The 22912-nt window shown below is 37.0% G+C and overlaps 1 protein-coding gene across 2 annotated transcripts; it reads left to right on the top strand.

The window, feature by feature from the left end:
• The first annotated feature begins 1112 nt into the window (after positions 1-1112).
• Positions 1113-22773, top strand: capn3b (calpain 3b). Of its 2 annotated transcripts, XM_053489190.1 has the most exons (21): positions 1113-1708; positions 6869-6938; positions 11234-11352; positions 11461-11594; positions 11764-11932; positions 12400-12483; positions 13607-13770; positions 14764-14924; positions 15433-15605; positions 15857-15868; positions 17272-17480; positions 17834-17870; positions 18034-18060; positions 18909-18977; positions 19069-19126; positions 19217-19281; positions 19368-19436; positions 19542-19620; positions 21218-21334; positions 21780-21838; positions 21931-22773. In XM_053489190.1, exons 1-21 carry the CDS (start codon positions 1397-1399, stop codon positions 21955-21957), a joined length of 2214 nt encoding a protein of 737 aa, XP_053345165.1. In that variant the 5' UTR covers positions 1113-1396; the 3' UTR covers positions 21958-22773. The 2 variants fall into 2 exon arrangements, with proteins under 2 accessions (XP_053345165.1, XP_053345166.1); XM_053489191.1 differs by lacking the exons at positions 1113-1708; positions 6869-6938 and adding an exon at positions 9621-9695.
• The last annotated feature ends 139 nt before the right edge of the window (positions 22774-22912 follow it).

The raw sequence follows: 22912 nt of genomic DNA, 5'->3' as shown, positions 1-22912 counted from the left end.
TCTTGTTGCAAACGGATAGATAGATAGATAGATAGATAGATAGATAGATAATCAAGTAATAAAATATATTTTTAAAGGCATGAATGAATAAAATTAATAAGTGAAATGAAATTCAGTGCAACCCCCTCAGTGCAACCCCCCAGTGCAAATTGTAGTAATTATGCAAAGAACAGCAGGAAAGTGACACTGAATGTCTGAGGACAGAAGTCTTACGTGTTTGCAGGAAACTATGTGTAGTGGGTGGTCGGGGTATCACACTGGCGATGACGATTGATAAAACATCAGTATTTTTTTTTTCATTATTATTTACACATATTAAAAGATCCCAGACTCCTTAAGAGGAACAGCTGTCTCTGACCTTTTTGTGTTCAGGTTGTCCAGTTTGTCATCCAGCTGCAGCCCCAGATATCTGTATGAATTCACCATCTCAATATACGCTCTCTCAGTTGAGACAGGTAGCAGGGGAGACCCGGACCAACGAAAGTCAATCACCATCTCCTTGGTCTTGGAGTTGTTCAGCTGCATATTATTTTGCTTATGCATGACTAATAACTGATGTAAGTTAGATCAGTTCAAAGTAAGTGATTCTGAATGATTAACACAACTGAGTTAAATTCAGAAAATTCTAATTATATAATTGTCACTATCATTATTATTATTATTATTATTATTATTATTATTATTAACTTTAATAATGATCATCATGCATTTGTGGTTTATAATAAGCTTCAGAAAAAGTATTGGCACACTCTGTGATGTAATGGAGGAAGAAAAAAAACCTTTGTGATTAATCGGCTTACCCCCACTCTGGGATCTAACCTTCAACTAAAATATGTTAATCCCAAATAAATATAAAACCCTTTTCAAAATTAAAGGAGTCTGGAGAAGTCAGGAACCACTGAGAGTGTGAAAAACCCATATACATATGTGCTCATCTAAAACTACATTTAAAGAAAAGCAATAAAAAAGTCTAAATAATATGTTGAAAAAAGAATGAACAAATAATAAATCCAAAATCACAAATTTTCATTGCTTAGTGGCTCCTCAGCCACCTTGTAAATCCCGAGGGTGCCAATAAATTTGAAGCTGACTGCCTTTACGTGATGATAATGTTTCTGCACTTTCATTTTACCAGCCAAAAGAGGGAGAGAACGAGGCCCTGCTTCTAAATCTATTAATAGACCAGGCTATGAGGATGGCCATGTGTGTGTGTGTATACGTGCTTGACTTGTGTGTCTTACCGAGATGGTAGAGGGCACGGGGGTGTGACTCCAGCAATATCAAGACGCTCAACGCCTAAGAAGAAGAACTCAGCTGGGGAAGATTCTGTATCCTTATGCCTAATAACTGACCTGTTAATCAGAAGTCGAACCCGTCTACAACACGAGCACCAGCCATGAACAAGAGCAAGACTAGAGAAGAGAAAGGTGAAGCTGAGGAGAAGGTGTCAGAAAGGAGAGCTCCTCTGACACAGGCGGCTCCTGGCGCTCCGGATGGTGTCTTTCAGTCTCCGGGGAACCTTTTCTCGGCCATCCTGAGCCGCAACGAGGCCGTCAAAGATGCCAAGAGGCTGAAGGACTTCGTAGAGCTCAGGGACAAATACGTCCGCCAGAAGGTCCTGTTTAAAGACCCGCTGTTCCCTGCGGACGACTCGTCTCTTTACTACAGCCAGAAGTTCTCTCTGAATCTGGTGTGGAAGCGTCCCTCGGTGAGTGGACCGTGTTTTTTTGGGGGGGGGCAAATGTCCAAATGATCTCCAATTTTCTTACATTTCTCTTCTTTTCATACTGGCCTTGTGTTCTGGCCTTAATAATCCTGTTATTAACAATCATAGCCCTTTCCATAGAACAGATTCATAAAGCTTTATACAACACGACTGATTCTGATTGAGCAGAAGGTAATGCATTTTCATAACAGCTCCACTTTAAACCATAGTTTTATGGACAAGCCTACAGATTCAGCTCGCTGCCTGTCAGCGTTCCTCTGCCGCACACCGGAATACGACGACTCTAATACGGGAATGTGAGAGTGTGAGAGTGATCCGGTTGAGTGTTGACTGAGGTCTTAACACAGCATGATGTGCTTGTGGGTCTGAGACAGCTGACTCCTACATGATAGAGAGAGAGAGAGAGTACAAACCCGATAATCAGCCGCTTTCACTGACTGCGATTTACAGCTCTCTATCTATATCCTTCGTAGGTGTTGGATCCACTTCAGGACTCAATTCATTTTCTATAACACCAGCTCTGACAGTACAGTAGTTTAGCTGCAAATCATAACACAGACACGTTTCATAAACAAATAGGATATGGTGGACATTTTTTTTTCTAATGATATAATTCATAATTATTCAATATTTATGGAAGGAGTCTCCAGTGTCAGCTCTTTCTTATAAGTACGAGGTAAACCTGTAACTTTTTTGTAACTTTGCATAGCATTCCAAGCCGCATTATTTTGTCTCATTTTGACAAGGAAACAATGAATATTATTTTTTCGCACCTCAATGAAAATAAATAAATAAATAGAATCAGCGATTTGCTGGTACCTAAGAAATCACTGCGCTTTTATTGAAATATAATCATTTCGTCCAATTTGCAGTGTGTTATTTGGTACCTAGTACATTTTTTTATTAAATGCGAGACTAAAATGATCTTCACGGGTTCTCAGTTTATAAAAAAAGTGTTTTTATTTTTAAAGGGAAACAATCTGTTGTACCTCAAAAGTTTTATTTTCTTTGATGTTTCTATTATGTTACAGTGTCTGTGAAAACCTAGCTAAAGCTTTTAAATAACTCTAAAAAAAACTCTTAACAAAAAACATGACTTTATCTGGGTCACAATTTGTCTAAACTCAGAGTTCTAAGCTTCTGAAACAGTTTCTACTTGAAAGGAATCAGAGTATTTATCACAAAGATTTCCAATTAGAACCCATTTTTAGAAGATAAGATTTGAACTTGTTATTTTTAAACAGTTGCCATGTACCTAAAGAGTTGAGTAAGATCTTGGATGCATTGCATGTTCAAGGGTGGTATAGTGTTTAGCACTGTGGCCTCTCACCTACCGGGTTGAGAGAGTGACTCCCACCTCAGGGTCTGTGTGCATGGAGTTTGCATGTCCTCCACGTGGGTTCGCTCCAGGTACTCCGGTTTCCTCCCACAATCCAAAGATTAAGCTAACTGGCATTCTCAAATTTCCCTTAGTGTGTAAATGAGCGTGCAAATGTGTTTATGTGTGTGTGTGTTCTGTGATGGATTGGCAACATGTCCAATGTGTACCCCGCCTCGTGCCCTAAGTCTGCCGGGATAGGATCCAACCCCCCCACGACCCTGTATAGAGGATGAGGCGTATAGAAGATGACCGTCCAGTGGCTGGGGTTTGGGCATTGAACTTGGGCATTCCACATGGCAGGCGAGAAACCTATCAGTGTGCCGCCATGCCTGTAGGGCTCCACGTAGAACCTTTAAACTTTCAAATGAAATTCTATATCTAAATAAAAAAAAAAAATGAAACGTGTCATCCATTAAAGTATTACACAGTTAGAACCCAATTTACTGTATATACTTCTGTATTAAAAATCTAGTCCATTTAATTATTTATTGAAACACCAAACAACAACTGCATTCAACACTAACTTAGTCTAGAATAGATCTAGATCTTAAACAAGAACTTTATGGATAATAATAATCATTTATAAATTCACTTATCCAGGTTTCTTCAATGATTTATTTTAAAAAATAAGGCAAAATAAAGAAGAATTACAGTGATACAAAGTGATTGACAGGTTGTATATCATTTTATTAGCAAAGTTGATACGGTGGCATTAATATACCACATCGCTCTCAGTCGTCATGTTACGAGCTCTTCATTAAACCTGCAGCTTCGACCCTGGCCTTCAAAAGCACCCTGCAGTAAAGGCATGTGTTTACTGACCCCAGCATTCTGACGTGAGAACGGAAATGTCAGTGCGGATGTACTGCACGCACGCACTGTCGCGGATCCCTAGCTGTGCGTGTACTGTGTACTGTACGGCCTTTTAATTTACAGTGCTGTGTAGCTAAAACGGACCGGACCATTTTAGTCCATGCACTTTACAACACAACAGCTGCAGTGGACTTGTAAACATCTGCAGTTATGTATTACACTTACTAAAGGCTTCAGAACTACTACTGTAGCCTGACAAACACGAGAAAAGATTTATGTGTTTAAATCCAGGTTCCGGGTTCGATTCCCAAATCGGGTCTGTGTGTATCATTTGGGAACGCCAATTAGCCTAATCTGCATGTCTTTGGACTGTGGGAGGAAACTGGAGAACCCACCAAGCATGGGGAGAACATGCAAACTCCACACACACACACACACACACACACACACACACACACACACACACACACACACAGACTTAAGACGGGAATCGAACCCTCGATTCTGGAGGTGTAAGGCAACAGTGCTATCCACTTCTTTCAATTGTAATTGTCATAAATATGACATTCAAATAAATTATTTATAAAGTGTTTGATCTCCCACACAAACACACACACACACACAAACTGCACAGGATAAGACCATCTCTATAAGATTATTATCTTCATAAAACAACACATTATCTTCATAAAACTTTATTGTGATAAAATTGCTGAGGAATCTATTTCAGCTGAATAACAGTTAATATTTTATTCTAAAAACGTCAAGAGCGAAAAGTCAAAGATAACGTCATCAATCCGCATAAGCGCTGGTTATATCAGCATCTGGATTCCATACAAAGCTGTAGTTCTGAAAGTTTGTCCTTGTGAGCATGTTAAGTGAAAAACACTCACTAAAATCCCTTAAAGCAAAGGAGCACATGTGGTTGAACACAAATGTAGTTTCAAAAACATTTCAAATAAAGTATCATTTTAAATTTCGCCTCTTTCCGTTTCAGATCAAATAATAATACTAGTATCACAGGAGCTTTACAGAAGTTCCATCATAAGCCACATTAAGACTACTGCGGGACTTTTAGCATCGGGGAATACAAACCCACATCCTTTACAAACCGTATAGACCTACTGCTTAAGGAAGGATCTTGTCTTCAGTAAGGATTTAATCCTGAAGCCTGGATCTGGAGACTATCTGAGAAATGCTGGGTGTGTGGCGGGAAAACACACCACACCGTGACTGAACAGGAATCTTATTCTCACCACCATGATTATATCGAACAACCTTTTTATGTCTGGAAAATCTGTGCAAAAGTCTTTTTTTTTTTTTTGAGTAAAGAGTATAAAACATTTCTGAGTTTACATTATTTGCTTGGCAGTGATTACATATGAGCATGTAATCTAACTGTAAAATTACTGTAATTTGGAAATTCAAAAACAAACAAACAAACAAACTAACAAAAAAACTGTAATCATTTAACAATCATTATAAAAGTTTTATAGTAATATCAGGTAATATTATAATTCCAACTAATGAAGTTGTCAATAAAAATCTGGAAAAAAAACCCACAACTGTTGAGTTTATATAAATAAAATTAAATATGCACCAACCCTTACAGGACAACAGATTTCCCCATGTCTTCCTTTTTGGTTTTCCAAGATCTTTGTATAACAATCAGTTCCCTTTATTGACTCTGTATAGTGCTTTGAGATATTATTTGGTGCAATACTGTAGTTCTAAGGAATAATCACTAAAGAAATCACATAGAAATTTTATCATAGAAATGACAAAAGTAAAAAAGTGCTGAAAACAGAACTAGAAGTCCACCTGGGTCTGTATGATTAGGTGGTAATTGCTTGTAGCAGTAATGACATCAGAAGCATGACAAAACCATGAAGAGTTATAATCAGTTATAAGTGTAAAAGTAGATGTAGTATAATGTGTTGCACAGAGTGATACCTCACAGTTATTGCACTTGGAAAAATATTAGATTCGATTGCACTTCGGAGTGAACTGAGCTTATGTCCAGAATGTGTGTAACATGAGCTGATGTCCATAATGGCACGGTACAGAGTATTGTGAGCTGCTGTTATAGCTGGAGGGAGTGAATACTGAGAGCCAGTGTTAACCCTTTCACGTATCAATAATTTCTTTAAAAATAGTTATGAAAAATACATCTTTTTTATTTTTATCTTTTATTTATTCCACCATAGTCAAGGAATTCCAGCAAGGTCAAGGTCAACAGTCAGAGATATGACACCATGCTAACATAATACTTAGGCAAGAGTTAAAGAGCTTAAATAAAAAATCAAAAACTTATTAATAACCATAAACCCCGCAGCCTAGACTCAAAAGGCTGAGTATCGAGATGTGCAGGACGCTGAGCGTTTACTGTAAACTGACTGAGTGAAGTGAAAGTCTTTACAGTATGTATTAAAAGTGTGTATGTGTGTGTGCAGTCAGCGTGGTCTTTGTAATTGCTGTGTACCACATTTTTAGGCCGCTTTGTTTTACTTGATGTGAAATATTAAATATTTTTAATGATAGATTGTCCATAAATAAAAAAGCCTGGTGTATGGTATGTCTATAATAATAATAATAATAATCTTTGAAAAGCAATGATGATTACTATACAACCTGCTTACTTTTTGAGCATGTTAAAGCCGCCAAAAAGCCCCGATGCTAACAAAAAAAGCCTTACATTATGATGTCACTCAATATGATTTCATTTCCTAAATGCTTATGTACCTTTTTCCATAATAGCTGACCTTTATGTCTTAAAATAACGACTGACTGTTGATGTTGTTATTGTTACTTAATTACCTAATGGCATATGTGGTATTTAATAGTTTTTTCAAAAAGAAAAGACACACAGCATTGTTCCAGAATGCAGAAAATAAATCCAAACTTTTGACTGGTAATGTATAACCCTTTTTTTTATTTTGTCTTACCAGGAAATTTGCAAAAATCCACAATTCATTGTTGGCGGAGCAAACAGGACGGATATCTGCCAGGGAGACTTGGGTAAGATTAATTCAATTCAATTCAATTTTATTTATATAGAGCTTTTAAAAGCAGGTTTACAAAAATGAAAAGAAAATTCATAGATGGGTTTATAGACGGAACCAGATATTTTTAGGGAAGAGCGGACAGAGAGCAAGGAAAGAAAAATGTGAGGGTGCAAATATTAATTTAATTTCAAATTCAAATGTTATTTGTCACATACACAGTCATACACAGTACGAAATGTAGTGAAATGCTTATACGACTGCCAGTGACCTCAAAAAATTAAAGCTTATAAAAATTAGAAAATTAGAAAAATGTGAAAAAATTAGAAAATTAGACCTTAAAAAATTAAAGCTTATAATAAGAAATAAATATGAATAAAAGAAATACGATAAAAAAATTAAATAGAAAAATTAAAAAATATCAGCCGGTTTATCAGTTTATCATGGTTATAACGTGATATAAACACTCAAAATGCACCTTGTTTCACTCACTGTTGAATTTTACATCATTTATTGTGATATAAGGCAAACATCATACTACGGGCCATGCATTTATGCCTAAGTGATGTACAAGAGGTGTTCACGTCAAAACGGGACCTTGTGATGAACATTCTGGAGAATGACGGTAAATGTGGAAGACTCCTGGTATTTGTCATCTCCAGGCTTTAAAGAGAAGGTTTAAAATGTTCTCTAAGAAGCCTGGAGAACTATTTCTAACAATTATTTAAAGAAATTACAAGAAATCTTAAGCCTAAGTAATTTCAGGTTGTGTTGAAGTATAACAATAGTCATTCTTATCAAAATATTAAGACAGTACTGTATATATCATATACAACATAATATACTCCTACTAATAATCCCCTCACCCCTAACACCCCCCCCCCCACCCCCTTGGATAATTACAGTACAGCAAGCACGAGTCAAAATGAAAACGAGCGCACATTCAATAGCAGAAGTGAACTGGTGTTATGAAGTTCCTTTAGCTGTATATTTTACTTTTTATAGCTGCTGTAATGTAAAAGCAGTAACTGGAACTTTAACGCAGAAGTTCTGCAGCATAACCGGAAAGTGCATTAAGTGTCATCACTGATTAAAATAAAGAAATACTGTTTAACATAGACTCCAATTTATCATACCATTCTGTTGTTGATTATCTCTCTATAACAGCACACCCCACAATGTTTTATTCATTACTAACGCTGTGGATAATAAACAGGACTAGTTAGTTTTTCTTTAAACACAATATCATAGGATAATTTAATCCAACACAGTTGATGTGTGGTTTGAGTCTGCAGTCACCCTGGGTTAGATGTGAGGCTTGAAGAGGCGTCTTGATGTCTTGCTAAACTCGGCAGTCAGCTCCTTATCTTAGTTATGATGGTCTTTTTTTAAAAGAGTACAATAACCACAGAGAGATAACATAGCACACACTGGATACCACTGGCATTCAGGCTTCAATCAAATGCTAGACCTTTAAAAGATAAGATAAAATATACAATATAATATATACACAGTATATTGTTTTATGTGGGCATACAGTGTAGCAGTTATAATAAGGAGCCCAGGTTTTCACTGTAATAGGAGAATATCATAAGGTAAGTTACTATGGTGACTAAAGGTACTATGTGTATGTGATGAAAGGCAAATGACCTACAGAATGAGGATCTGATCGTTGCATTTTTACACTTACAGTAATCTTTGATATAAGAAGAACTTTAAATGACCCCAAACATAAGGGTTAATAATCCAACTATAATCATCCAAAATTATAGTAATGAGAAATCCAGCGTAGACGTACTTTAAGAACAATCACGTGTCCTGATTTTACACTGCACAAGCTCAACACAAAAACATGAAATCGTACACTACATATATATATAAAAGCTTATCCTGCTACCTGGGTAAATAATTAAGAAAATGTCAATGCATCACTAATCATCTATACCGCTTTATCTTGTATACAGGGTCGTGGGGGCCAGGAGACTTAGGTCACAAGGTTTACACCTTAGATAGAGGGTCAAGGCACACACAAATATACATTTACACACTCATTCACACACTACAGAAATGCCAATTTGCCTAATCTGGATGCCTTTGGATGGTGGGAGGAAACCAGAGTACCCGGAGGAAACCCACCAAGCACAGGAACATGCAAACTCCATGCACACGGAGACGCGAATCAAGCCTGGCCAGATATCGAACCCGGACCCTGGCGTTGCAACGCGACAGTGCTAACCATTACACTAGTTGATAAATAAATAAATAAAAAATAAATAAATAAAAATAAACTTTTGTTGCTCAAGTTGCTCAGGACATTGTGTTTAACTGGACATCCATTAAACCCCTTTACTTTCTTTTGACTTAAGACAACATCAAAACAAAGTTGGGAAGTAATCACTTAATGGCTGCAACTGGTTGCTTTCTTCCAGAAAGTCACCTTTGACAGACACAGACAGCTGATACTCTATAGCACCCCCTCAAGGCCAGATGAGAGAGAGAAAGAACAAAATACTGTCCCTTGGATGACCCACTGCCTAAGGTTATCAGGACATGTTCTGAGTCACCGGATCTGTTGGCCGTGGGATCCAGTAATAAGACAAGCCACAACTGGGCAATCTGACAGAACTGAGGGCATGAGGAGAATTCTGTAACTTCAGCACTGAGCATCTGTTTTCAGCTTGTTGAATGATGAGCAAGAACCTATCAGTCCCTGTGCTCAAGCCGTATATCACATGGGGCAAAAAATAGCTTGGTTACGAGGCACAGATGTCTGGTAAGTTCTAGTCTTAATCGGGGCATCATCATCAGCGTGGGAGGCCGCAAACGAGAAGTGATATGAACTGTATCATAACGAAGTGGGTTTAGGGAAGCTGTCCAAACACATGTAAAAATAGGTCTGAATAAAATAACCCTGAGTTTTTCAGCTACAAATGACCTCCTTGCCTTTCAGGCCTCATAAGTAAGTCACTAAGACCTCAAAGAATTTGCACTACAGTACTTCCAGTATCACTCCCTTGTGGATCAAGACCTTGTCATGGTAGTGAGTTTGTGTTCTTCAGTAAACCTCAAGAGGTATTCCAATAGGAGGTTTATTCTCCACCATGGCCAACGTTAATGAAGGTCACACAATGATAACTCATGTACCCCAATTAGAAGGGACAAGAACAGTGCACCTTGCCTGGATTAGACACACCAGGACCTAATCCTGGAGTCAGACGTTGGTGTGGTGCAATGCAAGTTGGGTTTCATTAGAAGCATGGAATGTCACTTTGATGGTGAGGAAAGAGCCCAAGTGAATGTGTGAGATGGAAAGGTGTGGACTAAATACAAGATATCACACACAGTTGAAACTCCGTTACTAAACATCCCAATTAGAATAATCTTTCTCATAATCCAATTCCAAAAGGATTACTCAAATTGATAGGGGAATACTTACCAGTCTGAGGCTAGGTGTCTGAGTTGCATTTTTTCCAGTGGACAAAAGGGTTGCCTCTATATACTGTAGGTTTGGTTATCAGAAACAAGTCTCATTATGTTGCTGATCAAAGTGGTAACCTTAGGTAACCTAACACTGGTAGACCAGGTTTGGAGAATGAGGCTCATGGAGGGCTCTCCTAATTCCAGAGAATTTTGTCAAACATCTCCTGCTGGACGAAGACCTCAAAGCAGACCTAGGACCTGAACATGTTGACATGAAGATGGAGACATAATTCACAGCTGGAAGATACAGTATGGCCAAAGCCTGGGATGTCACTGAGACCTCCATTAGAAAAAGCGTTCGTACTGGCAAACCATTTCTATAAATATGGACACAATATGTAAACAACCACTAACGAACCATATCATGCACAGATCAAGCTTTATAGTGATGTATATAACACTGGAGATGTTTGTGGTCTTTTTAAAAAAAAAATTATTAAGAAAAGCCTTTAGTCAGATGTTGATGTTCTTGATATGTTTGCACACAAAGGTCTTGGCCTGAGACCGTTTCCTGTAATACTGAAATGTAGGCCAAGTGTGAAAATGTCCTGAAGCACTTCCTCCCTCAACAAGTGCAACAGCGTTGTCTGGGTATGCATGTCATGCACATTTTATATCTTTTATGTGTCTGAAGACATTCTTATTTTTGACTTATTGGCTTTACACAACCAATCAGTGGTGCATTAGATGAGTTGTCTCAATAGCCTTCACGCAAGCATGAGCACACCTTCTTGGATGAGTTGCATATTAAAGCAATAAATAAAATTATTGTTGGTGTTTTTCAAAATATTTTTCCGTAGAATTCATCATTTTAATTTCTACACTCTGCAGGTGATTGCTGGCTCCTGGCTGCTATCGCCTGTCTGACTCTGAATGAAACTCTCCGGTACAGAGTCGTTCCACCAGACCAGAGCTTCAGTGAAAACTATGCAGGCATTTTCCACTTTCAGGTATGAAGGATCCTATACCATATTGTTTTTTATTTCTGCAAAAGTGAAACGGCATACTCAAAAGGCAATTGATTTTGAATAATCCAGTCCTGAATGCACTCGGTATAGATCTGGCGCTATGGTGAGTGGGTGGACGTCCTTGTGGATGATCGGCTTCCAACCTACAAAAACCGTTTGGTGTTTACTCGGTCGAGGAACCAGAATGAGTTCTGGAGCGCTCTTCTGGAGAAAGCTTATGCCAAGTGAGTTCACACAGTACATTTTACAGCAACAGATATGTTAAATATAAGTTTGCCTTTATAGTATAATATAACTTTGAAACCTCTGGGGTTTAAGATCAGAGTAAAGCATAAAACGTCTTAGAGTTTGTTTGTTTTTTCTTCTGATGTCTTGTTTTTTTTTTGGTTCCAGATTGCATGGCTCCTATGAAGCTCTGAAAGGTGGTAACACATTGGAAGCCATGGAAGACTTCACTGGTGGAGTAACAGAATACTATGAGATTACAGACGCGCCCAAAGAAATATACAACATTATGAAAAAGGCCTTGGAAAGGGGTTCACTTATGGGTTGCTCCATAGATGTGAGTACAGTATTAAGTCTGTCAAGATCTTGACACAGCATTTAATTAATAATAAAATTGCATGGAATTTATCAGTTTTTGTATGTGAATGCTGCAAGAACAAGAGTTTATATACAGTAATAACTGTGTAGTGTATGTTTCATACTTTGGCATCGGGGTCCAATTCCCACCTCTGGTCTGTGTGCATGGAGTTTGCATGTTCTCCCCAGGCTTGGTGTGTTTCCTACGGGTAATCCGGTTTCCTCCCACAATCCAAAGACATGCAAGTTAGGATAATGAGTGCATGAATAGCAATCAGGTGTTAAGTTGGCAACCCGACCCCTTAAGTAACTGGCACAAACGATGGATATATCCCCATGGTGGAGAGTATCCGTCACCTGATGTGCCGGATAGCACGTGGACAGACCAAAACACAACAACAAAAAAATCTTAACACTAATTAATAGTAATGCTCTCTTTGTTTTCAGGCTTTGGTGCCATCTGCTAGTGAGACCAAAACTTCTACAGGTCTAGTACGAGGCCATGCTTACTCAGTCACAGGTGTTGAGCAGGTACGTGTCCCATGTTTTAAACTTAACATAATGTCTATACTGTATGTCTTGAATACCAGTCTTGTTTTGCTTCTTTCTTTGGAGACCTACTGACTCCAAAAGATTATATCTTAACATTCACCTAGTACTAACCATAGACCAACACTAGCCCTAGTTTATTCCAGCCATAAATACTGTGCTAATATGTATAGACTAGACAGCTAGCGATGTACAGTACATGCCATGTGAAAAGTTGTGTATGCATATGTTTTGGGGTCTCTGTGTGATCTAACACTGTACAGTATGTTTGCATTACAGTAAGATCAAACTAGCACTAGTACTGATGGAACTGATCGATCAAAATTCTGGGAAATTTGAAAAGAGTCAATTGCTCTTTAATAATGAGCTCAGTGGCAGCACCTGAGATATAATTTCAAGCGCAAATAAAGTTCTGTGGCCTCTGTCTCCAGCACCATAGGCTCCAGCTCAGGGATGTTTATGTTTGAAAACAACATGGTGAGATTTAATGATCGCATTTCAGAGCTATTTGTCGATCAATTACTTTACAACTGCAGAAGATTCCCATTTAAGTAATTGCAAAGTCTATCGTTAAACTAATACAAAAACACTTTATCACACAATCATCACCCGAACTCTAACCCTACTTAAGCCAACCTGAACATTTGTCAAATCCTAATTTTAGCCCATCACCTCCCCTAGGCAAACTTCCAGGTAAGTCTACCCACAAATTCTAGTTCACTCCCAGTCTTTATCCTAGTGCAACCATAACCAGATTCCAGCTGTAACCTGAGGAGGGGGATCTCCAATTCCAGTCCGGGAGGGCCAGTGTCCAGCACAGTCTGTACTTCACCAACACTGAAACACACCCATTGAACCGAGTAATGAACAGATTAGAAAAATCCGCTATGTTTGAGCTGAGAATCACCCAACTGTATTGGGGACTAGAGTGGAAGTTCTCCGTTCTTGGCACACTCAAATTACTCGAAGTACATCTGTTAACACTAGGCAACCTTATTCCAATCTGAACCTAGCTCTTTTTCAGCTCATGAATTATTAAGTATACTCAAATATTTCTACTCAGCCATATGTTGTCCATGTATAAACAGTTGTGTTGTATCGGCAGGGTCAACAGCAGGACTGCAGGGACACTCGGATCCGTCTGGTGCGAATCCGTGACCCATGGGGAGTTGCTCCGCCACCATCTTGCAAATGTAATGACTGGGAACAGCTTGCGTCTTCTCAGCAAGACAAGCAGAAACTTGAACCTGTTGGGCCAGGGGAGTTTTGGTTAGTCCACTGATTTTTTTTTTTTTAATTAACAACTCAGGCTTTGGACTGTAGCGTTAAGGAATATTCTAGCATTTTTCTACCCCGGCTTTAAGTGCTTCATCTGCATTGTGCCTCCCTGGATGTGTCACGTCCATGAACAAGAATTAGGACAGAATGATTTGACAAAAAAAGAAAAAAAAGAAAAAGTGAGGGTGTGAGCATGTGCCCTGCGATGGATTGGCACCCCATCCAGGGTGCATACCATCGTGTGCCCTAAGTCTCGTGCCCTAGGCTCCAGACTCCCTCCAGGATAAGGCAGTATAGACGATGAGTAAGTGAGAGAGTAATTAAATGATGTTTGATTGTGCAGCACTAAGAAGAAGTAATCATTTTATTTGTATTTTCCTATATGGACAGAATAATCGGACTTATTCTAAATTCACTTTTAAAGTATTTTTTGTGTGTGTGGTATAAATGTAAAAATCAGTCAGTCAAAAATTACTTGAACATAATATATTTTATGATGTGATTAAAAAATAAAAAAAACTTTATGCCCTAAGATGACACTTTGAATCTTTTCAGACATGGAACTCCTTTATCTTTTTAAAGTGAATAATCTGTGCTGATGGTTTTTGTTTGATGATGATGCATGGAAACCATGAAACCTCTTGGAAAGCTTTAAATCATATGAATTGTTGAATTTCTCAAGCATTAAAAATATTAATAAAATTCAAATTCTATAAAATTGAAGTATTAAATCTGTGTTATATAGTTACATAGTTCTAACCGTTATTGGCTATAGATTTTATATATCTTCCATATACATAAGTTTCAAGGCAGTTGACTTTATTATTTGGTTTATATGTCTTTTTTGGTAAATAGACCAATTTAGAATTTATTACAAAATACTGTATATAACCTAGATAAATAAAATACTACAGGATATGATGGATGCAAGCCTTGTTCCATCATCTTTCTTGTTCTTTGCCTCGTTCCTCGTTCCTCTATCAGGATGTATTTTGAGGAGTTTCAAAAAAACTTCACCAAGCTTGAGATCTGCAATCTGAGCCCTGATGCCCTGCAGGATGACGAACTGCTCAAATGGACCGTATCGGTGAACGAGGGCCGCTGGGTGAGAGGCTGCTCTGCTGGCGGCTGCAGGAATTACCCGGGTTAGTAAGCAGCTTTACATGAACGTTGAAATAAAGAACATTTTATACTACATATAGCAGGTATTATGTAAGGAATTAACACATTGGCGCATGATATTCAAGAGAAATAATATTTAATTTATTATTTCATTATTAAGAATTACAACATTGTACTATTTTATCTATTTAACTCAATGTTGCCGAATTTGTGCAAAACGAGTTATATCCAATAAACTGCTTGTCATTGTTGTTACAGCAGTTTTATTAAAATTTTATTATTATTATGTTTAAATTCTGTGCGTATTTCTTATTCAGTGCTTTTGAATGAGTTATTATAATAAAAACATATAAAGACGATTGAATTATAACCGTGTAGTTATAGAAAACTAATCCGATAGTGCCGTGATATTAATAACTTAATGCCATTTATTTACAGTTTATGTGTCTATATGAAAATGCCATTAGAACAGGTCTTGGTAACTCTTGGCATGAGACTAACGTCTTTTTGTTTATCTGTCTTTTTGTCTAGACACCTTCTGGACAAACCCTCAGTATCGACTGCGTCTTACCGAGGAAGATGACGATGAGCCGGACCACGGGGAAAAGGGCTGCACTGTGGTGGTGGCGCTCATGCAGAAGGGCAGAAGGAGGGAGAGCTACGCAGGAGCCACGCTGCACGCTATTGGCTTCGCCATCTACGAGGTAAACCAAACTGCATTTACTAAAACTCTATCTAACAGTGCTTAAGGGATTTATATAAACAGTACAGTACAGTACTATATATACTATATATAGCTCTTGGATCCAATATATTTAGCCATTAATTATCAGTGAACATGAAAGTAGAAATGTTATGTGATCAATTAATCACAGAAACATGGATAATATAAATAAATCATTTCCCAATGGCTTAAGTGTGACTGATGTCATTTCCTGTGTTTTTTCTGCTTTAGGTTCCAAAGGAGGTACGACTGAGTGACAGGATGCTGTTTTTCTCATCATGTCTGATCTGAGCCAGAGATCACACTTCTTTATTTACACAATGCATCTCACAGAACCCGACTTTAACTCTCTCTCTCATTCTGCTCCTTCCTTTATTACTTTATTTTCTCCCATCCTTATGTTTGTTTCTCACATTTTAAGGTTTTCTTATTTCATTTTCTTGTTCTCTTTTTCCACTCCCTTGAATTTGTTACCATTCTGTTTTCTCTCCATTTTTCTTTCTTTCTCATTTTTATTTTACTGTAATAAAAAATCCTTCCCTCCTTCTTTCTGTTGTGCTTCTATCCTTGTTTGTCTTTCCTTTCTTCAGTTTGACTCCACTTTTCCTTCCTTCACTTTTTCTTCTTTCCTTCTTTCCTTTCTACACTTTACCTCCCCAGTTGTATTCCTTGATTAATTTTCTATTCATTTTGCTTAATTTCCATTGGTTTGCCTTTTTTTGTTTTATCCTTTCTAAATTCCCTCCTCCCTTCCCTCCTTTCTTCATTCACTTGCTTCCTTCCTTCCTGTTAATTAGTTCTTTCTTCTTCGCTTTGCATTTCCTGTCTTCATTGGAATTCCATCTTTTCTGTCCTTTCTTCGTGTTTTTCTTTTATTCCCATTTTCCTTCCCTCCTTTTGGCACTTTACCTCCCTTAATTTTTTTCTCCATTCTTCCTCCCTTGGATTTACTTTCTCCATTTAATCCTTCCTTCCCTTGCTTCCTCTTGTCCTGTTATTTCTTCCTCCCTTCTTCTCTTTGCAGTTCTTGAATACCTTTAATTTTCCTTCCATCCCTTCTGTCCTTCTATCCTTCATTCCACCTCTCCTATTTTATTCCTTCCTTCAATTTCTGTTCATTCCTTCCTTGATCCTTCGATCCAATCTTCCTTTTTTTCTTCCCTCACTTGCATTTATTGTCTTCATTTGAATTTTCCATCCCTTCTGTCCTTCCTTCCTGCCTGCCTTCCTGTTCTTCTTTCATTCTCATTTTTCCTTCCTTCATTTTGGATCATTACCTTTTATTACTTTGTTTACCTTTTGTTAATTTTTCATTCTTTCCTTTGAATTTCCTTCCTTTGTTTGATCCTTCCTGCCTTTCTTCTTTTCTTTCTTTGCCTTTCCTGTCTTCCTTTGAATTCCTTTCCTCCTTCCTATTTGTCCTTCTTTTTCTTTCTTTCTGCCTGCTTGTATGTTTTCAAATACAGAATTTTTTTCTGAAACCCACATTCTACTTTAAAATCAAATAATTTAATTAAAATTCCTATAATCATATGAAACATATGAATGAGATCATTAAAAATTTCATTTATTGTAAACAATACTAATATACTGATAGATAAAATACTATATTTTTCCCTTTCCCTGCTCTGTTTCTCTAACTACAGATGCACGGTAACAAGCAGCACCTTCCTAAAGACTTCTTCCTTTACAATGCTTCGAAGGCCCGCTGTAAATCCTACATCAACCTGCGCGAGGTGACGGAGCGTTTCTGTCTGAGGCCTGGGGAGTACGTCATCGTCCCGTCCACCTTCGAACCTCACAAAGAGTCCGACTTCCTCCTCAGGGTTTTCTCTGAGAAGAAGAGCACATCAGAGTGAGTTTCTAAGCAGTGGGGGTGTGGAAGCGGTACAGCAAAAGTGAGGTGCAAGGGATGTACAGGTCAGAGCCAACGTATGGAATGGGAGGGGGGAGTCAGGAAGGGCATCCGGGGTAAAATCAGACATGCGTTGGGGCCCCCCGGAGCGGCCAAAACGACAGCAACAATGCATGTGCTTTCTATTTTCATTTATGTCTCTATAATTTAGATGAATTATTTTGATTAAGGATTTTCCTGTTTTAAGCCGTGCAAGAAGACGCAGTAATGTTAGGAAAAAGCTAGTTATTTAATTGTGTGTTTTGTAACCTGAGGTCATGACATGTCACGAGGTGATGTATGTTCCCTCTCAGGTTGATGGGCGCGGTGATCGAGGCTGAGCCGTATGTGGTTAGTTATTTATGTCCATGTTTCAGCTGCAAAACCTACATTTATCATGGCATCATAACAATTCCACATTCAACCCGTTTTCATTTAAACCTGCATGTAATTCTCTGTGGCTTTTAACAACAAGGTACAGATTTGAATCTAATCATCTTTTTTTCTTTAACAGTTGGAAAGTGAAAAGAAGAAAATTACGGTAAAACATTTTAATGATCATCTCAATATTATTTTACTTTGCACACTTTTGTTTAGATTAAAGCAAAGCCTTCCTTCTTCCTTCTTTGTTCTTTCTTACTTTTACCTTTCTTGCTTTTTTTTCTTATTATTGGCTCTTTCATGCATTTTTTTTTTTTGCTTTAATCTCTTCTTCCTTTCTTCTTTAATTTATTTATGCATTCCTTGTTGGTTTTCCTTGCTTCCTTGTTTTCTTCTTGTTTTTTCCTTATTGTTATTGTTCTTTTGTCCTTTTTTCTGGTTTTCCTCTCTCTCTCTGTTCTTTCTCTTTTCTTCCTTCTTCTTCGTTCTTCCTTACTTACTTCCTGCATTTCCCCTTTTCCTCTTTCCTTTTCTTCTTCTTGCCTTCCTTCATGTTCTTTTTTCATCTTCGTTCCTCTCCCTTTATTTTTCCCTATTCTTTTTTCTTTATTCCTTCATTTTTGTTTTTTTTTCTTTGCTTATTTTCTTTTTTTTCTTCCTATTCCACCTTCATTCCTGTCTGTCCTTCATTCTTTCTTGATTTTCCTTCCGCCCTTCTTGATTTTTCTTTAATGTCCTTGATTCCTTCCTTTCTTTGTTTTTGTTATTTTGTCCTTCTTTATGGCTTTTCTTCTTGTCAGTCCTTTTTCCCTTCCTTCCTTTCTTCCTTCCTTCCTTCTTTCCTTCCTTTCTGTGTTTCTTTTTTCTTTTTTCCCTTTCTTCCTCCTTTACTTGTTTCTTACTTTCTCCTTGTTTTTTTTCCTTCCTTTATTTCTTCCTTAATGATAATATTTAAAACACATCACTGGTGTCCAATGACATCTGCCTTTTTTTTTTTTTTACTTTCAGCTCTTTGAGGAAGAAGAGAGCGAGGAGGAGAAACAGTTCAGAGCCATTTTTGAGCAGATTGCTGGAGATGTGAGGTCAAAGATATCTGTTGTATGTCATTTCATCAATGTTGTAAAATCTTCGTTTATGCTCACGCCATCGATGTGGATTTCTCCATCAGGATATGCAGATCAACGCCAAAGAGCTGGGGATCGTCCTCAACAAAGCATTGAGCAAATGTGAGCCATCACACTGGGGGAAACAATCATCCGAATAGTTTAGTTTTACTTTCCTGTTCGTCTTCTTATCTTATTTTCTTCTTTACTCAGACAAAGAGCTGAAAGCACAAGGCTTCAGTCTGGATAGCTGCAGAAGCATGATAGCACTCCTGGATGTATCCTTGAACTGGACATGAACATTATTGGACTTAGCATTAGGAGAAGACGTGTCAGTATTACACCTTGACCTGTACTATACAAGACTGATGGGACAGGGAGATTAAACCTGCAGGAGTTCAAACACTTGTGGACGAAAATCAACCAGTGGAAGGTGTGTCTTGTGATCTTAAGCCTGTTTTAAAAAGCATGATTTGCTGATAGATTGTCCAATTTTATTCTCTTTTTAAATGTCATGCATGTCATATTTTGTCTGCAGACAATCTTCACCCGCTATGACACGGACAAATCTGGTACCATCAGCAGCTTTGAGATGAGAAATGCTGTTGCTGATGCAGGTACACATGTTCCCTTCAACAGTCTCCATCCTTATTGCTGACTGTTTATCGTATATGATCTTATATCGAAGATGACATCATATAAATCCTTTGCAGTCACATGACCACCGTGACATCAGTCACAATAGCAGAAGCCCCTTAACCGACATTAGGCTACTGTGTAATTTATGATGATTATGTTTGAGGAATATTTTGAAGCACAAAAAAAATTAAATAAACATTACACGATGATACGTCACGTTGATAAAAGAGCAATCTAGCATTTGATAGCTTCTGTCCTGCTGATTATTTTCATATGCAGTATGTCATGGTGGACTTTAAAACTTATTTAGAAGGAAAAACAATTGTGTGAATGGATGAAGAAGTAAATAAAGATTCATTTGCGGAGGTTAGATTTCTTATCATAATGTGATTACCAGATGGTGTACAAATAGGCTATGTATGTACTTGGTGGTGTTTCAGTGCTATCGACCAAAACACATCATTGATGCTGATTAATTTTTTTTATATTATACATATAATACAGAAAATGTGTGTGCTACATAAGCTAATTCTGAAGTTTATGCAACACGGAAGTGACCAATCTTAATTCAATAAAAATATCAAGTTGCTAATTCTTAGCATTTTAGCATTTTTCAGTGTTATACTGTCTCGCTTCAAACTATAATGATTTAAAATGCGAATTATTCATATTTCTTCATGATTACTGATACTAAAATTGGTGGAAGCTTTTAGAAGCATATGACCAAAAAATTGTTGCTTAAATGAAAAAGATGTTTTTTTGGTAAAAGCTCAAAAAGCAAAAAATCTGTAGTGTCCGTAACCATGTCAAATTTATGTTGCAATATCTTAACAATTTAGCATTTTAGAATAATACACTTTTTCAGGTTTATGTCTTTTCATGTGAAATCTAAATTAGTCAAGTTTTATCTGAATGACAGTTAAGATCATGATGTGAATTCGAAAAACTTATTGAGACTTCATAAAAGGGCATGAAATTGTTTTAGCAAATGTCTTTCTTTTTATCTGATAAAAATATAAATGTGTATGAATATATGCAAAAAAAAACAAATCATGGATCGGGAGATAAGAAGCATTATGCAAGTATTATGAAAAAATGGATGTTATATTATCCGATCTAAAAAATTTACTTTTTCAGCTAGGTGAGATATGTTTTAGCATATACCGTGTTTTGGCCATTTTGTTGCAAATGAGACGATGCTATGGAACATGCTGTACTTTACGCTTCATAAAATGATGAGCAGGTAACGTTAATCAATACTGACATTTCAAGCTTACTAATTAATAATGAACTGTTACACAAATAGCGTTAAATGGTATCTGACCTGGTATCATGTAAGTTACATCCATTTTGCTGTTGAGAAGTGGGTGGGACCATGACAGACAGATGTCATGACGTCATGTGCGAAAGGTCTACATCACCCTTTATTATAGTCTGATATTACTAGTAGTGTACTTTAGTACAGTAACGAAGTTAGTTATAAAACAAGAAACTTGTGAACAAGTTATTTTTATAAAAAAAAAAACCTTTGTTTGTGTGTTTGTTAAACACGTTACTGTATTTTACCTCAATCAGGTTTTCAGCTCAACCCCCAGCTTCATGACATCATTGCGATGCGATACTCCAACGAGCACTTGTATTTGGATTTCGACAGCTACATCTGCTGTTTAGTGCGACTCGAGGGAATGTTCCGTAAGTGTGCTTTCAACCTGGTTCATTATTTTGATAGTGTCCTATAATGAACTCTTACATGGAAGGGTAAAATGTAACATCTGTAAAAAAAGAAAAAAAAAAAAAAATGATTACACACTTATAATTTAGGAGTTGAAAGTCATTATATATACGTATATCAAGATCAGCTGACGAGCTTAAAAAATTATAAGCTTTCAGTGGTATCATGCCATGTATAAATATAGTAGCATATAAAATACCTTTTCATAGTAAAATTGATACTCATAATATCAATTTATAATAATAAAAAAATGTAACAAAAGATGCAATTACAATATTAAACATTAAAACAAGTCTGAGTCTTCATTAGTACAGTATAAATATCAGGTTATCATTTTCCTTAAGAGATCCCGAAGTGTAAATGTGTGGGGTTTTTTTTTTGTTTGTTTGTTTGTTTTTTTAATAGGAGCTTTCAAAGCCTTCGACAAGGATGGAGACGGTCTCATCAAGCTCAATGTCCTAGAGGTAAAAGTCAACACTATTGCGATACAAATTTAATCCATTAAAGTGCTGCACACACCATTAAACCACTTCTTATAATATTTTTTTTTCTGCAGTGGCTTCAACTGACCATGTACGCATAGAGATCAGAACAATCTTAAAACACTCCCAACACTACCAAGACAGTGGAATAAACACTAATGATGTGAATACGGCTTTTCCCTGACAGTAAATCCAGGAAAAACTACACTGAATACAGACATTATTATTATTATTAATTTTTTTTGCCAACATGATTTTGATGTATTTACTCCTGTTTACTCCTGTGAAACTTTCTAAACATTTTGTGGTGCTTCAATTTATTACACACTCTATGCAGGTATGTTTTTTTTTTTCTCCTTTTTTTTTTTTTTTCATTTATTCGATACCTAAGGGAAATATTGAAAATGCAATTCAGATTTTTTTATTAATGAAAATTTGACTGTTTGTTAAATTTATTTTGAACAAGACAAGAATACCAACAGCATATACAGGAAATAAAGTAAAAAAAAAAAAAAAAATACAGAAAATAACTAAACATATTTCCATAACCATACATACAGTATTGTATTTCCAAAAATAAGTAGGAAGATGTTTACATTCTATAATCAACTATCTTACAAATAAAGAGCTAATAAAAAATACAACACTTATGAGGGTGAGTCAAAAATTATCTGCACTCAGGTTATATTAAAACTTCTGCTGGTCTTATCAGCGCTTTTCGTTTAAGGCCACCGTCTCCCCGGTCACCGCTGTGCAGGTGTGAACGTGTTACATCAGTTCATTTGTAACTGCGGTGCGAGCCAAAACGGATGCCCCAGTTGTTATTTGGCTGTATCTGGTACTAAAACAAGTCAAATAAAGCACTTAAACAAAAGTGTTTGAATATCTGCAAACAAAATGTCTAAATAAAGTGAAAGTTTCTTGTAATGAGACACGGATTAATCACCACGAGCCTGAGAGTAAACAGCCTGAGAGTCTGGAACGGAAACTTCCTCAATCGCCGACCGAGAAAAAGTGCAAAAGTCCACCATCAGCAGGAAAATTCATCAACGCTTA

This window comes from Clarias gariepinus, chromosome 27 (assembly GCF_024256425.1).
Source record: "Clarias gariepinus isolate MV-2021 ecotype Netherlands chromosome 27, CGAR_prim_01v2, whole genome shotgun sequence".
Taxonomy (NCBI): domain Eukaryota; kingdom Metazoa; phylum Chordata; class Actinopteri; order Siluriformes; family Clariidae; genus Clarias; species Clarias gariepinus.
The sequence above is the reverse complement of the archived record's forward strand: the minus strand, read 5'-3'. Positions and strand labels throughout refer to the sequence as shown.

Coding starts and splice junctions, on each gene's coding strand:
- capn3b (XM_053489190.1), top strand. CDS start 1,397: ATGAACAAGAGCAAGACTAGAGAAGAGAAAGGTGAAGCTGAGGAGAAG. Junction 11,933..12,399: donor TTATGGGTTGCTCCATAGAT/GTGAGTACAGTA, acceptor CTTTGTTTTCAG/GCTTTGGTGCCATCTGCTAG. Junction 19,127..19,216: donor CAACAAAGCATTGAGCAAAT/GTGAGCCATCAC, acceptor TTCTTTACTCAG/ACAAAGAGCTGAAAGCACAA.